Source organism: Mesocricetus auratus, unplaced genomic scaffold, assembly GCF_017639785.1.
Source record: "Mesocricetus auratus isolate SY011 unplaced genomic scaffold, BCM_Maur_2.0 Super-Scaffold_100006, whole genome shotgun sequence".
Lineage (NCBI taxonomy): Eukaryota > Metazoa > Chordata > Mammalia > Rodentia > Cricetidae > Mesocricetus > Mesocricetus auratus.
In genome coordinates, this window is record NW_024429190.1 from 53,434,358 (window position 1) to 53,446,966 (window position 12,609).

Consider the following 12,609-nt stretch of genomic DNA (forward strand, 5'->3'; position numbering starts at 1 on the left):
CATTCTTACCTTTAGTGACTTAGAATACCTCCTTACCTTTTGTGTATGTATACATATGTAATAGTTGGAAATATGTTAAATTCATTAGTGATTTTTGTTTTTAAAGTTGTATACTTTTTACCCAAGATGTTTGAACTCGATCAAGCAAGACTCCTCCCTGTCAAGTCTGAGCAGCCCTCCATAGTCTAGGAGGCGCCAGCCTACAAGTTCTTTGAAAGAATCAGGACATCAGGGCTTCAGGATTAAAGGAATGTGGTACAAGTGGAAGCCCTTAGTCATCAGTTACCTTTTTTGGCTCTTAGGTGGCACACCCTACCCTGGCATGATGGTTGATTCTACTTTCTACAATAAGATCAAGAGTGGGTATCGGATGGCCAAACCTGACCACGCCACCAGTGAGGTGTAAGTTCCTTGCCCACCCGTGGGCCGATGCCCACGCTCCAGGCTGTGTGGGGTGGCCAACATCTACACGCACTGCCACGCTCACTCTGAGTTCTGCCTTTGCAGCTATGAGATTATGGTGCAGTGCTGGAACAGTGAGCCTGAGAAGAGACCCTCCTTCTACCACCTGAGTGAGATAGTAGAGAGTCTGCTGCCTGGACAGTACAAAAAGGTCAGTCTGAGCCCATGACGGTGGGCGGGAGGACAAGGAGCAGAGAACAGCCGGCGGTTGTGCCAGCAAGCAGCGCTGTCCAGCACTGTGTGAAGAGAACGCTTTCAAAGGAGGACACAGATTGTGTGAGCCTGAGACCATGGCTCTATGGGATAGAGGGCTCTACAGGACCAGGCTAGCAATGATGAATGAAGACACCCCCACTTCCCATAAGGCTCCCTTTCTTCTCACACGCCCCGACACCTGTAGGCACTTCATTCTCCAGACATTTGAGTATCTGAAGCTGCAGGGCAGTTAGAGCTCTCAGGACATCTGAGGCCATTAAGTTGCTGCTCACTTGGATGTCCTTAAATTCATTCGAAACTGGTTTTTACCAGCTGACTGGAGGGGACAATCCCAGCTGTTATCTGTGACTCCAGCTGGTTTTCTGCAGCACAAAAAGCATTGTTCAAAGGGACAAATGTAATTTCATGGACCCACGCAGGAGCTGCAAATGAATGGAGCAATTTTCTGCCGAGGCCTTGAGGAGGGAGCCAGGCACTCGAGTGTGATGAATCCGGTCTCAGGCTAGGCTGCGGACTGACCCACTTCTCTTTCTTCTTGAGAGGCAGCATCAGTAGTTTGTCCCGGAGCTGAAAGTTCAGTGTGTCCGCCTTGATTGCTTTAGCATATGTTGTGCCTCTCATCTGTGAAGCTGGGAGCAGGTAGGAATAATTTACCCAGGTCAGCGGAAGATTCTCTGTGGTGGAAGAGGAAGAACTATTGTTTGAAAGTCGAGATTTTCCTTGTCTGTCTTTTGTGGATGGTCCACACTACACACTGATGGCAAGACTCTCGGTGGTGTGTTGATTTGTCTGTGCCAGAGGGGTATAGCTAGGTCAATTCGGCTTTTAGTTTTTAGTTTGTTTGCTTTTTTGTTTTTTGAGACAGGGTCTCTCTGTGTAGCTCTGTCTTGGAAGTCAGTGTGTAGGCCAGTTTGGCCTTGAACTCAGAGACACACCACTTCTGCCTCCAGAATCCTGGGATTGAAGGTGTGAGTCACTATGCCCAATTTACCTTTGGTGCTTGTTTTTTGAGACAGACTTTCTCTGTGTAGCCCTGGCTGTCCTGGAACTCACTCTGTAGACCAGGCTGACCTTGAACTCAGAGATCCACCTGCTTCTGCTTCCTTAGTGCTCCGATTAAAGGTGTGTGCCATCACTTCCCTGCTTGGTTTGTTTTTTGAAGATTCTAACCTCCATACTGACTTCCATCAATATACAAACAATTATTTGTTTTCATTAACTTTCTTGATGATAATCACTCTGACTGGGCTGAGTGACTTTACTTTTCTCTGATGGCTGAGGATAGTAAATACTTTTCCAAACATTTATTGGATATTTGTATTTATTCTTTTGAAAGCTAAATATTCAGTTTATTAGTCCACTTAGTGATTGGATGATTTTTGGTGGGATATTTAACTTTTGCAGTTCTTTATATACCCTACATACTAATCCATTGATTGATGTGTATTTGGCAGAGCTTCCCCCATTCTTTAGGTTTTCTCTTCATTTTTGTGATTGTTTTTCTTTGCTTAAGCTTTATTCCTTCCTTCTTTCTTTTCTTCGTTTTATTTATTTATTTTTTTTGTTGTTGTTTTTGAGACAGGGTCTCTCTGTGTATCTCTGGCTGATACAGAACTTGCTAGGTAGAACTCACAGAAATCCTCTTCCTCTGCCTCCCCAGCACTGGGATTAAAGGCATGAGCCATTGCACCTGTCTATCTATTGTTTTAGACAATCTCACTCTTAGCCCTGCCTGGCCTGGAACTCTTTAAGTAGACCTAGCTGACCTCAGGCTTAAAAAAGATCTGCTTGCCTCTGCTTCCTGGGTTCTGGGAATAAATGAGTGTGACACACCACACCAAACCTTGTACAAAAGCTTCTACATTTCAGTTAATCCCACATGTCTTGTGTGTGTGTGTGTGTGTGTGTGTGTGTGTGTGTGTGTGTGGTGTATGAGACAGAGCCTCACTCTGTAGCTCTGGCTGGCATGGAACTCACTATGTAGAACAGCGGGCTGGCCTTGAACTCACAGGTATCCTGTTTTAGTCTGAGTGCTGGGATTAAGGTGTGTGTCACAGGCCTAGCCCCATTTGTCAGTTCTTGCTGTTTCCTGTGCTTCTGGAGTCTGGCTCAGGAAGTTCTTATTTATGCTTATATCTTGAAGGGTTTCCTCCTAGCAGTTTCAAAGTTTCAAGTCTTCCATTCAGGTCTTTGGTTCATTTTGAACTCAGTTCTGTGAGAGGTGGATCTAGTTCCACATTCTTGTAGTTTCCCAATTGTTAAACAGGCTGTCTTCTCCAACGTATGCTTTTATCACCAAATAGTAGGTGACTGTATCTGTGTGTTTATTTCTGAATCCTCTATTCTATTCTGTTGGCCTATATGTCTGTTTTATGCTAGTCTCATGCTGTCTTTGTTTGTTTTTTTACCATAGCTTTGTAGAATAATTTGAGGTCATGTATTATGAGCCCTCCAGCATTGCTTTTTTAGACTATAGATTACTTTGGCTACTTGGGGTCTTTTGTTCTTTCATATGATTTTAGGGTTGTTTTTCTAGTTCTGTGAAATATGATATTGGAATTTTGATAGGGATTGTGTTGAATCTGTAGAGCACTCCTGGTAATATGGCATTTTCATAAACAACAAACAAACAAAAAATTCATGATATTTTCAGGAAAATGTTTGGAATTGGAAATCATTACATTAAGTGAAATAAACCAGGCTCAGAAAGACAAGTACAATGGTTTTGTCTTATATGTATAGAAACTAATTTAAAAATTATGTATATGTGGGTATACATATTTTATTTAAAATTTTTTACCTACATATGTGTGTATATGCTTGCTTATCTATATGTATACTACATATGTGCAGGTGTCTATGGAGGCCAGAAGAGGGTATGGAAATCCATGGAATTATAGGAAGTTATAAGCCATCTAATGTGGGTGCTGGGAATTGAACTTGGGTCCTCTGCAAGAGTAACAAATGCTCTTAAACACCAAGCCATCTCTCCAGCCTCTACATGTATAATTATGTGTGCATGTGTGGGTGCTCATGCATGCTTGCTTATATGTAAGTCAAGAAACAAGAAAGGAGTTCAGAGAAGGAAGGAAGAGATCTTTGGTGGGGGGCAGAGAGTAATGAAATATACATGATATAAAAGCAGAAAGACCTATCTGGGGGAAGGAAGGGAATCAGTCAGAACATAAAACAGGTTACTGAGGGAGAAGAATGAGTGAAAACAGAATGCAATAGCAGATATGTAAACCCATGTTTATTGTATAACAAAAAATGAACCCCCTCTCACTCCCACACAAAGGGAAAGTGGGATTTTTCACATCAAAAGTCAGACTTTCCCAGCACTGAGAATCAAGAAGTTTCTGGGAACAATGATCCAGCAGTAGCCCTGTCTGCTCATTCTACATGCCCTGTGTGAGCCTGGGAGGGACTCAGTGACAGGACCCCAGACTCCATGATTGCCCTGAGTGGGAGTGGTCGGCACCCTGTTCCAATAACAGACTAGGGAAGGGCTCTTTGTGTCTGAAGTATTAGCAGGAGTCCTGTGCCTCTGGTTGTCGCTCTTTCGTGTCTTACATTTCTGGTGATGGTTAACACATGATCCCCCCTCAGTTATCCTTGCAGAAACACATACATGTAAATCCTATGTTCTAAATGTCTATATTCATTTTACAGTTGGTCAGTAACACTTGATTAAATGTATTAAATGAATCCTTTCAGAGTTATGAGAAGATTCACCTGGACTTCCTAAAGAGTGACCATCCGGCTGTGGCGCGCATGCGCGTGGACTCTGACAACGCGTACATTGGTGTCACTTACAAAAATGAAGATGACAAGCTGAAGGACTGGGAAGGTGGCCTGGATGAACAGAGACTGAGTGCAGACAGTGGCTACATCATCCCCCTGCCAGACATCGACCCTGTTCCAGAGGAGGAAGACCTGGGCAAGAGGAACAGACACAGGTAACTTGGGGTATTTGCCCACCTTCCCCTGTGCTAGCCTGGAAGCCTTGGAGGGCTCATGTGAGACTGAAGCCATCAGGGATGTGGATTATGCTCAGGCAACAAGGTGCAGAGTTCCAGGGTCCCACATGATTCTGGGGTGTCTTTTCACCCCCAAGTGAGCGCGTCTCTTGTGAACAATTTCTGATTTGAGTCCTTAGATCATTGCAGCACCAAAGCTGTGATGACTACAGATAGCCTCTCTTGTGAGGTCGTAAGCAGTCACAGAGCTGAGGACAACACAGAGAGAGACAGGGTTGGCGTGCTCCGTCAATAGTCCTTAGCCCGGTGTACAACTCAGAGTCACTAGAGAAGGATCTTCAGACTGCTGATTCACGGGCCCCACCCTGTCTGTCTGTCCGTCCTTCCTCTGGTGGACTGCCTTTACCTTCTCTTTGTGTGAAGCACAGGGTAGCCATCTCACAATGGGGAAGAAGCCATGGTCCTCCTATCCACAGTCAGATGGATGATCATGAATTTTGGGTGAAAAGACACACAAGGACAAGGCGGATAGTGATACAAGGCAGAATACAAAAAAGGCACTAAGAATTCCGAGGTGGAGAGTTCCGGCCGGCTGGTGACCTTGGGGAATGTATACCTGAAAACTTCTGTTTGAAAAGCGTTTAGTACACAAGAATATTATGAGACTACACCTGCCAATTAGGGTGACACATTTTACCTCATTTACTTTATGCAGCTTGGTATCACATATACCATCTCTCTCTCTCTCTCTCTCTCTCTCTCTCTCTCTCTCTCTCTCTCTCTCTCTCTCTCTCTCTCTCTCTGTCTCTCTCTCACACACACACACGTTTATTTTTCACTCAAAGCTAAGTAGGAAAGACCAAGATACTTCACCCCTAGCATGCTGGCATATACTTGCTAAGAATAAGACCATGTGTAAGGAAGTTGACTGTTGAAGAAGGTTGGAGTTGGCAACATAGAATTCATATCGAGTATGTTTGAGGCCATAGGGTTAACCCCAGTACTGAAAGAGAAAGGAAAAGAAGAAAAGGAACTAACAACTGTTCTCAGGGCTCCTTTAATACTCAGGCTTTATTCAAATTCAGATACCAGCTTGAATAATACCTGCCAATATTTATTGTTTTTTTTTGTATGTTCGTGGTTATTAGATTACCATCATATTCAATTGTCTCAGCAGGCATACTGTTGAGCATTACTGTATGTCATTTTTAGGACTGTTTAGTTTTATTTATGTTCCAGAGAAATTTATTATATATATTTTTTGAGGTTTTTTTTGTGTAGCTATATTCACCAGAGTATATAAATACAGCCTGCTCAGTCTGTATAATGGTACCTATGTGCATATGTATGTTTTCAGGGCTGACCATTTCTCTGATCTCAACACTTCTTAGTTGTCTGTTGTTGTTTGTCTAGAGTTGAGGCCACTTGAGCTTTCCCCCTTACATACTAACATGTCTGTTAGTGGTGTTCTTATTCAGGTCTTGTGTAGGCAGCCATGTTGGTGAGGCTTCTGATATGTCATTTTATAGGTGCAAAAAGAAAACCTTTTTTCTTGTCTTCAGAATCAGAGGGGTTGGGTGAGTGAGAAGAGAGAAGGAGCATGGCAGGAGAGTGAGGGAGATGTGGGGACTCCATCCTCATGCTCTGGAGTTTCCAGAGACTGAACCTTTACAGCTGACTTCCTCCCTTTGTTTTTCTTTCCTGGTGCCATTTGTTTGGCTGCCTCTCTCCTGATAGGATGTGTAGGGAAAGTAGAAACTGTTATGTCTTCCACAAAACACCTGTGGCAGGGAAGAAGGCAAGCTGAGTTGTGAAGATGGCTGTGTCTTGGTTTTGTTTTGGCTCTGTGCAGCAATGGGCAATGAGTGGCTGGCTGGCCCAATGACAAACTTGCCATGCTTGGCTGCTTGTATTTCAATAGGAAAGGACCTTATACAGAGAGTCCCTTTGCCTTGGGCAACCATCCTGGAAATTCAGTCTGTGTAGCTTGTAATCAGTCTGTTCATGACCTTAGCCTTTGCTTTCCAATCCCATCAGCTCGCAGACCTCGGAAGAGAGTGCCATCGAGACAGGTTCCAGTAGTTCCACCTTCATCAAGAGGGAGGACGAGACCATTGAGGACATCGACATGATGGATGACATTGGCATAGACTCCTCAGACCTGGTGGAGGACAGCTTCCTCTAACTGGCTGGTTTGGGAATTATCTTCCACTCCTGGAGCCTCCTTGGGGCCCCTTTAAGAAAACCACTTCATTGCAATGCAGAGGTTGAAAAGAGGACTTGGGTGATGTGGAAAGAGAATCTGCCTGCCCCGGGCCTCCGGGAGCCTCTGTGAAAGGATGGGATTCTTGGATTGAACTTGGTCCGCGTTGCCCCTCGCAATGCGTCGGTAGCATCTCAGCGGTGTGTGAAGTTTGGAAATGAATGGACAAGAGAGTAACAGGCCACAGAAGGCGAGCTTTGTGTTTCCAGGGCAGTGGTGAGATTCCCACACTCACAATTCGTGCTGTAACATGGCTCCAGCATTGTAGTTATGTAAATAACTCTAAGCAAGGATGTGTTTAGATTCGTGTTAACCCTCCTCTCTGGACTTCTGAAGAGACCACTCAATCTACCATGTACTTCTCTCTTGGAATCCAGTGCCAGCTGCTGTTGAATTTTCTCATGAAGTACATGCAAAACCACTTTGAACCTTGAAAGGTACTGGGACCATCCTGTCTTACTGTCTTATCAGTGTTAAAGAGGCAAAAGATGATAACTAACCAATCTTGAGTAGTAGATTTGGGTCTTTTAGGAGCCCAAGATCTTTTCCATATATTGTAATGTATACTTATAACACTACTACTGTTAACAGTAATGCTAAATATGTAATCCATAACACTACTTCCCGACAGAGAAAGCACAATTAGAACAAAAGCCCTTACTAAGTAGATGACAAGTTTGGCAGTTTTTGACATTTATATTAAGTAACATGTTTCTCAGTAAAATATAATAGTTTTAGTGGATTAAAGTTAGTAAACACTAGAGGCAGAGTATAAGTAGTGTTGTCCACAAGTTTTTGATGCTGTGTATTAAGTAGTGTTCTCCCTAATCCAAGGCACTAAAAACAGTTAATCACCTCTGAAGTAATGGGATTAGAAACAAACAAAGCAGAACCCCCGTGTCCTGAATTTTCTCAGTATAAAGGCTTAAACCTGGGCCCAATGTGACTTCTCATGCTGTGGCCTTGTGGAAAAGAACAGTCCCACAAAAGGACTCAGATGGGCAGAAGCTTCTTTCATGGCCAGTGATGACTTTGATGGATCCCACCCATTCCTACTTTTTAAATCTGTGACCTTTAAGGAAGCTTCAACATCAGCACCTCACTTTCCTCTCTTAAAGAGAAAGAGCTGGAGATCCCGAAACCACAATGGTGCCACAATGGTTGAATGAAGGTGTGGGCATTAGCTTGGCTCTTTAGTTCCCACTGTTAACTGCAACTACAGTCACTAGCCCTGGGTCTTTGCCCCAGAGATTTGGAATCACTAGGTCTGAGGAGAGCAGGAACCTATCTATATTATAGTAAACTCTTTGGTGCTTCTGGTCAACCAGTGTTCAGAAAACACTGGCTTGGGTTACCGTGGGCTGGGTAATTTTGAAATTTGGAACTGGGCTAGAAGTCAACCGTACAGGAAGGCTTCTATTTAAGTCCTTGGCTTCATGTCAATAACATCTGATGCCACGTATCTAGCAATTCCTATTCTTAATTTTAGTTTGTAGGCTTAGCTGAGGCTGAGAAAACAAAATCTTGATTTGGGCACATCTTCCAGTTCTAGACAATGTGGATACCACTTCCCATTGTGGGGGACCTGAACTTGTCCACCTCCAAGCATGTCCACAGATGAGGTAACTCCACAGAGTTACACACATGTCAACTCTCTGCTTGGTGGAGAAGATGACAATTTTCCTGATTTTGTGTGTATGTGTGTTGGGGGGGGTTAGGTGGGAAGATAGTACAGCCATCCAAACTGTCAAACTGGTTATCCTGAATTCATTGGCATTCTCTGCAATGTGCTTAATTGCTGACTCTGTATGAATGAAACATGGGCTGTGATTACTGCAATCACTGTATATGCTTCCAGCAGGTGATGCTTTGGAAGCCACAGAAGCAATAACAGGGTACTTGACTCCCTACTGGTATAATCTCAATGCAAACCCCAACTTTCCCTTTTCACAGTAAGTGTGAAGACTGAGCCAGATTGGCCAATTAAAAAACAAAAACCTGACTAGATTCTTTAGAGCCAATTAGACTTGAAACATTCATGTTTCTAGAGTTGCAGCTCAAACATTCTGTTTGTCACCCATTTGCACAGCCTTGTTTTTGTTGTTTTTAACTCTGATGTTGCTTTGGACCTTGCATGACGCCATGAGATTGGATGAACAGTTCATGTCCTTAGCAGTGCTTTCCTCTGAGACAAAATGGTTTTTTTGTTTGTTTTTGAGACAGGGTCTCTCTGTGTAGTCCTGGATGTCCTGGAGCTCACAGTGTAGATCAGGCTAGCCTTTTCACTTTCAGAGATCCATTTGTCGCTGCCTCCTAAGTGCTGGGATGACAAACATGCACCACCACACTCAGCAGGAACACATTTTTCATTTTTAAACAGTGCATTGAGTGTATCCCCGATTCATTTCCTTTTGGGCCTTCCTGCAGAGTCTCTGGAAGAAAATTTACCAATCATTCCTGCTTTCTTTTTTTTTTTTATGATGACAATCAAAGCTGGCCCAAGGAACACAATTTGTGGCTTTTTAAATGACCAGTGATGTCCTTAAAATGTGGTCTGCCAACCTGTATAAAATGGTCCTATATTTGTGAAGAGGGACATAAGATAAAATGATGTTATACATCAATATGTATATATGTGTTGCTATGTAGACTTGGAGAATACTGCCAAAACATATATGACAAGCTGTATCACTGCCTTTGTTTATATTTTTTAACTGTGATATTCCCCACAGGCACATTAACTGTTGCACTTTTGAATGTCCAAAATTTATATTTTAGAAGTAATAAAGAGGAAAAATACTTACATGTTCCCAAAATGGTGATGTGGTGAATGCGTGAGAGCAACTAACTCCGTAGGGAGGGTCTGCCGATGCAAGATGCCTTCCAAATACCCCTGTTCATGTTTTGTTTAAAAAAGTGTAAATGGAGATCTTTATATTTCAATAAATGATTTATTATATATGATTTAAAGTTATGAGGGTCTACTACTTCCTTTGTCTTGCTTCTTAGTTTGATCGGAATCCCACTCACCCCCTTCCTACAATTCAGCAGGATTTTGTTATAATGTTCAGGTTGGCATTTACCTTTGTGATCCTCCTGCTTCAACCCTCAAAGTGCTGGTTTCATAGGCACGTAGCACAATGACTGGCTTCTTTTCCTTTTTTTTTTTTCTGAGTAGACTACTAAGTGAATCAGTTTTAGGTTTACAGGGCACTTGAATGGAAGGTCAAGATCTCCCATACACTGGTTAGCATCACACATGAGCTGCCTCCCCGTCTTTACTGTAACCTCTCAGAATGTACCCTGCTTGTTACAGTAATGAACCTGCCTCTATGCTGCGTCACCTATGCTATGCTTTAGCATCCTCTGTGAAAGTTATATGTGGATTTATGCTCTTTGCATTTTGTCAGTTACCCGGTATCTCATCGTATAAATGAATGCAATTAATTAATGGAAATTATAATGTTGATAATTGAAAAACAGGTCCCTGTTTCAAAATAACTCCCTAATGCCCAAATTCAGACAGTCTGTACATCCAGGCTTGTATGTACAGCCTTTAGAGCATGGCTGTTCATTGGGTTTTAGCTCCACCCAGGAAGGAGAGAGATTCCTGGGAATAAAAATACAACTCCATACTTTAACATAACACAGACAATTCTGTCTAATTAATCTGGTCTAGTGATTTTTTTATTAGGGGTTAAAAAACCCTCCAAAATGATTATTTTTTTTTACATTTTGAGTCTTACAATAACTTAAAAAATTCTACAATGACAGGGAAGACATCCCATATGCGTAGAAACCAAGATACCTCAAAACTCCTAGCTTCTGAGAAAGCCACGTAGCTGAGTAATATCATAGCACTAGGAATAGAAATTCCAAATACGTAAACCCTACCATCATTTTTATAATGAGCCAAGGAGAAAGCAAGAGATACTGAGAATATCAGCATACAAAAGTAGCTTGCCTGGCTTCTTTGGTATTTTCAAAGACAAGCAATGGGTAAGTGCCACCCGCAGAACTATTCTGTGTTTGTAATCAGAACCTTTCTTTTCAGCCTGAAATACGCCAGTCCGAATAATGGGGCATTGTGATTTTAACAGTAGTGTGCTTCATGAAAACGGCCGGCCATATCAGAATCCATCATAAGCTAGGCAATTCCCTTGGGATAACAGCAACAGACATGTTTCATTATGTTTAACTCCAAATATGCATAGAGGCTAAACCCAATAGCATCATGGTAGTGGTGTTTATAATAGAGACAATTGTTTCATCCCGAGTTAAAATGTGTGAAAATACCTATGTGTTCTTAATTAGCAGTTTATGTCATCCTGCCCCACCTGGTTACACAAATAGCACCTGTGTCCTGAAGAATATTGAACGCCATTTCCCAAATAGATTCAGACACCAGTAATGTTTCCATCATCCGTACTGTAGTTTACATACAAAGCGATGGAGATATTGTGGACACAGGGTCTCATGTGGCAGGGGGACGTGTCTGTCCCCCCCATTCTGGTTTATAGGCTAATTGGAATTTTTAAAAGGTTTGCCACATTAGCCTGGCAGATGGCATTTGCTTTATCATTGTTCATGGGTATTAATGACTTCCCTCTGGAGTGTGTGTATCCTGTCTATTTTGAATTTCATCACATTTCACACTGACTGCTCCAAACAGAATCAGAACCAGGCTTTTCGGTGCGGAGCTTGGCTTGTAGACTGGTTGGTGTACCCAAGTTGGATGCCTGACTATGATGAAGCTCTCTGAAACAAAGGAAAGAAACTGGGGGTCTGTGCTGGCTATACTGTCAATCTGTGCTGTGTTTAGCTGGCTCTCCCATGGGACTCCTGGTAGAATCAGGTGTAGACAAAGCCATTTTCAGACTGGATGCATCCTTCGTGAGCCTGGGATGTTTGTGCCTCCTTTCTTCCTCCCTCAAAAAAGCTGGGTTTGCTTTCCCAAGTAGAGAGAATATATGAGACCATGATGCAATGGGCCAGCCACAGGAAGCCATTTTTAAGATTAATTCCCTCCAAGAATATTTATTATAGGACAGACTCCTCTTTGTGGAACTGATCTCTAAAATGTGTAAGCTTAAATGAGGCAGCTGGAAGACTTCATTCTAGCCAACCTAGGACCCGAGGGGACCAATATATCACACAGAAGAGCAGGGCAGATAACTGTGATTGGAGGCCACAGGCCTTCCTCAGAGTAATGAAGAGTCTAAGAGTAGAACATAGAAGTGCTGCTCCCTGAACGATCTTGATGAAGCTGAAGGTTTTCTGAGGTCTGGGAGCTTGAATTGGGGTAGCTTTGTCTCCTTCTGGTTCTGTCTTTGCTATAATTCCAGACACGTCCATGGCATCCTGCATGTCTTGTTCCAAACCCATTCCAATAGGTTTCAACCTTACTGAGCTGGACATTGGTTCAGGCCCTGGGATTCAGCTCTCCTGGAACTATCTCTGTATACCAGGCTGGCCTCAAACTCACAGGGATCAGCCTGCCTCTGCCTCCCTAGTGCCAGGATTAAAGGTGTGCACCACCACTGCCCAGCTATATGGGTGCCTTTTATTCTTCTGTTTACATTATTGTGCTGGCAGAGAGCTCTCAGCACAATATAAACGGAAACGGTGAACGCCACACACGTCCTTGCCTGGTTCTGGATGTTATGGGAAAGTAATCAAGATCTCCCT

The 12,609-nt window shown here is 42.9% G+C and overlaps 1 protein-coding gene across 6 annotated transcripts in view; it reads left to right on the forward strand.

Annotated features, from left to right (window-relative positions):
• Positions 1-9,885, forward strand: part of Pdgfra (platelet derived growth factor receptor alpha) — a 46,262-nt gene extending 36,377 nt beyond the window's left edge. For all 6 annotated transcript variants that reach the window (XM_005080777.4, XM_013121045.3, XM_040747206.1 and 3 more), the window contains exons 20-23: positions 303-402; positions 508-613; positions 4,396-4,637; positions 6,696-9,885. In XM_005080777.4, coding sequence (XP_005080834.1) covers positions 303-402; positions 508-613; positions 4,396-4,637; positions 6,696-6,843 — 596 coding nt within the window. In that variant the 3' untranslated portion in view covers positions 6,844-9,885. The remainder of the gene's footprint in view (positions 1-302; positions 403-507; positions 614-4,395; positions 4,638-6,695) is intronic.
• The last annotated feature ends 2,724 nt before the right edge of the window (positions 9,886-12,609 follow it).